The 1,860-nt window shown below is 43.2% G+C and overlaps 1 protein-coding gene across 1 annotated transcript; it reads right to left on the reverse strand.

Moving 5' to 3' along the window:
- On the reverse strand, positions 1-1,331 carry LOC145132477 (putative galacturonosyltransferase-like 3). Its single transcript, XM_079067273.1, has one exon. It carries the CDS (start codon positions 1,232-1,234, stop codon positions 239-241), a length of 996 nt encoding a protein of 331 aa, XP_078923399.1. The 5' UTR covers positions 1,235-1,331; the 3' UTR covers positions 1-238.
- Positions 1,332-1,860: the final 529 nt, after the last annotated feature.

Raw genomic sequence — 1,860 nt, forward strand, 5'->3', positions numbered from 1 at the left:
TAAGATAAAAATAAATAATAATATAATAAACTACAATAACTATACATCATCCCAATACACCACCATCTACCACCATCAACCACCCCCACCCACCACAAAAAATCTCCATAAAATCCGGCGCAATTATCAAAAATACCCATCACACGTCACCTTTTTTAAACTTTTTATCACCCTTTTACTTTATCCTCTTTTGTCCTTTCATTTCACAATAGGTGAAAGTTTGAAAGCAGATCTAAGGTCAAGTATCGGAAATCAACGGTGCGTGCTTGAAGAGGTCGTAAGGGGCCCACAGTTGATCCAGTGGACATGGTCGCATCGAATTCAATCTCAACCACGGCTTTCCCTTTCCGCTCCAGTGAAGCAAGCTCACCGGACCCGGATGCAGATTCCGGCACAACCCTTCAACGTTATCCCCGCCGAGCCCATGTTGGTTCCACCGATGCTCCACCCCCTCAACATCTCCGGCGAACACTAACAAGAATGGTGGCAACGAACCCAGTTCGTAAATCCGATGTTTTTTCTGTATCTCCATCCATTTTTCGAGCTTTTCTGTTATCTTATACCTTCTCCATTTCATCAAATCGATCACCATTACGCCGGTGTTGAAGTAGCACGGCTCCGCAGCGCGGTGGTTGAATACGCCGGAGAAGTAAGGGGTTGACCAGAATTTGGGTGTAAAGTAGTGGGTGAAGTTCGCGTGGCAATACTCGGGTGCTCCGAGGACATGGGAATTAAGGTTGATTTCCCAGAGCTTGACGACGTCGTCGACGACGATGAGATCGGAATCAAAGTATATGACGCGGTGGACGGTGGTGGGGAGGAGGTGAGAGAGGTAGATGCGGGCGTAGTTGAGTGGTTGGTCGAGTGCACGGCGGATGGAGGTGGAGATTTTGTTTCTGACTAGATCTGTGTGGAAGTGATGGAGGTGGAAGTTGAGGTAAGGGAAAGTTGTGGTGATTGTGCGGCGAAGGGAGGAGGAGAGACGATGGGTGGTGAGAAAATGGAAGATGATGTTTTCCGGGCAGGTGGCGTGTTGAACGACGGAGAATACACCGGCGATCGAGCCACGGAGGTAGGTGGCGTCTAGGGTCATTGCTATGTGGATTCTTGTGTCATTGCATTCTTTTCCATTTCGAAATGCTTGGGCTTCTTGGAATTCCGGTAGTTCAGCGGCGAAGATGAGGTGGAGGAGGAGGATTAGAGTGGTGGTTAGGAGGTGGAATGTCGGTGGCATGGTGGTTGTTGTAGAGGTGAGTGTTAAAGATCATGGAGGTTATGAGAGTATCCGTGTGGGTGGGTTAAACAAAAAAACAATCAAGTAAAGGGTATAGATGTTCGTTTGATGAAACAAGTGGGGCCCGGTATTGAAGTTATTTAATAGAGTGGCTGTAGACAGAAATAGATTTCAAAATGTGATTAATTAATATTAGAGTAAAATACAGTTTTTGTCCATGTGGTTTAGACAAAATCTCAATTTTGATTCTAGTATTGAAAGTTTATCATGGGTGGTCTCTGTGGAGGGTTTCGGTATCATCGGTGGTCCCTGGGACCGTTACCCTCCATTAAGCTCCGTTACTAGCATTGTGAAAAGATTAAGGTGTTGTTTGTTCTTTCGAAATGAAAATTTTAGAAGTCTGCAATCCCCTACAACAAAAAATGTGGACCAAACGGTTGCAACGTGTAATAAAAAGTTTGTTTGTTTTTTAACATCTGTCGATTGCTGCAATAAATTGAAATTTAAATAAACTAATTTTACAAACTTAAAATAGTTTTTCAACATCGATTACCAAAATAAATATTAATATTCATAACTCATTCCTTTTTTTCTTATAAATGTAATTCAAATTTTATACTTCAGAA

The sequence above is a fragment of the Lactuca virosa genome, chromosome 8 (genome assembly GCF_052849685.1).
Source record: "Lactuca virosa cultivar CGN04683 chromosome 8, Lactuca_virosa_CGN04683_v6, whole genome shotgun sequence".
NCBI classification, from domain to species: Eukaryota; Viridiplantae; Streptophyta; class Magnoliopsida; order Asterales; family Asteraceae; genus Lactuca; species Lactuca virosa.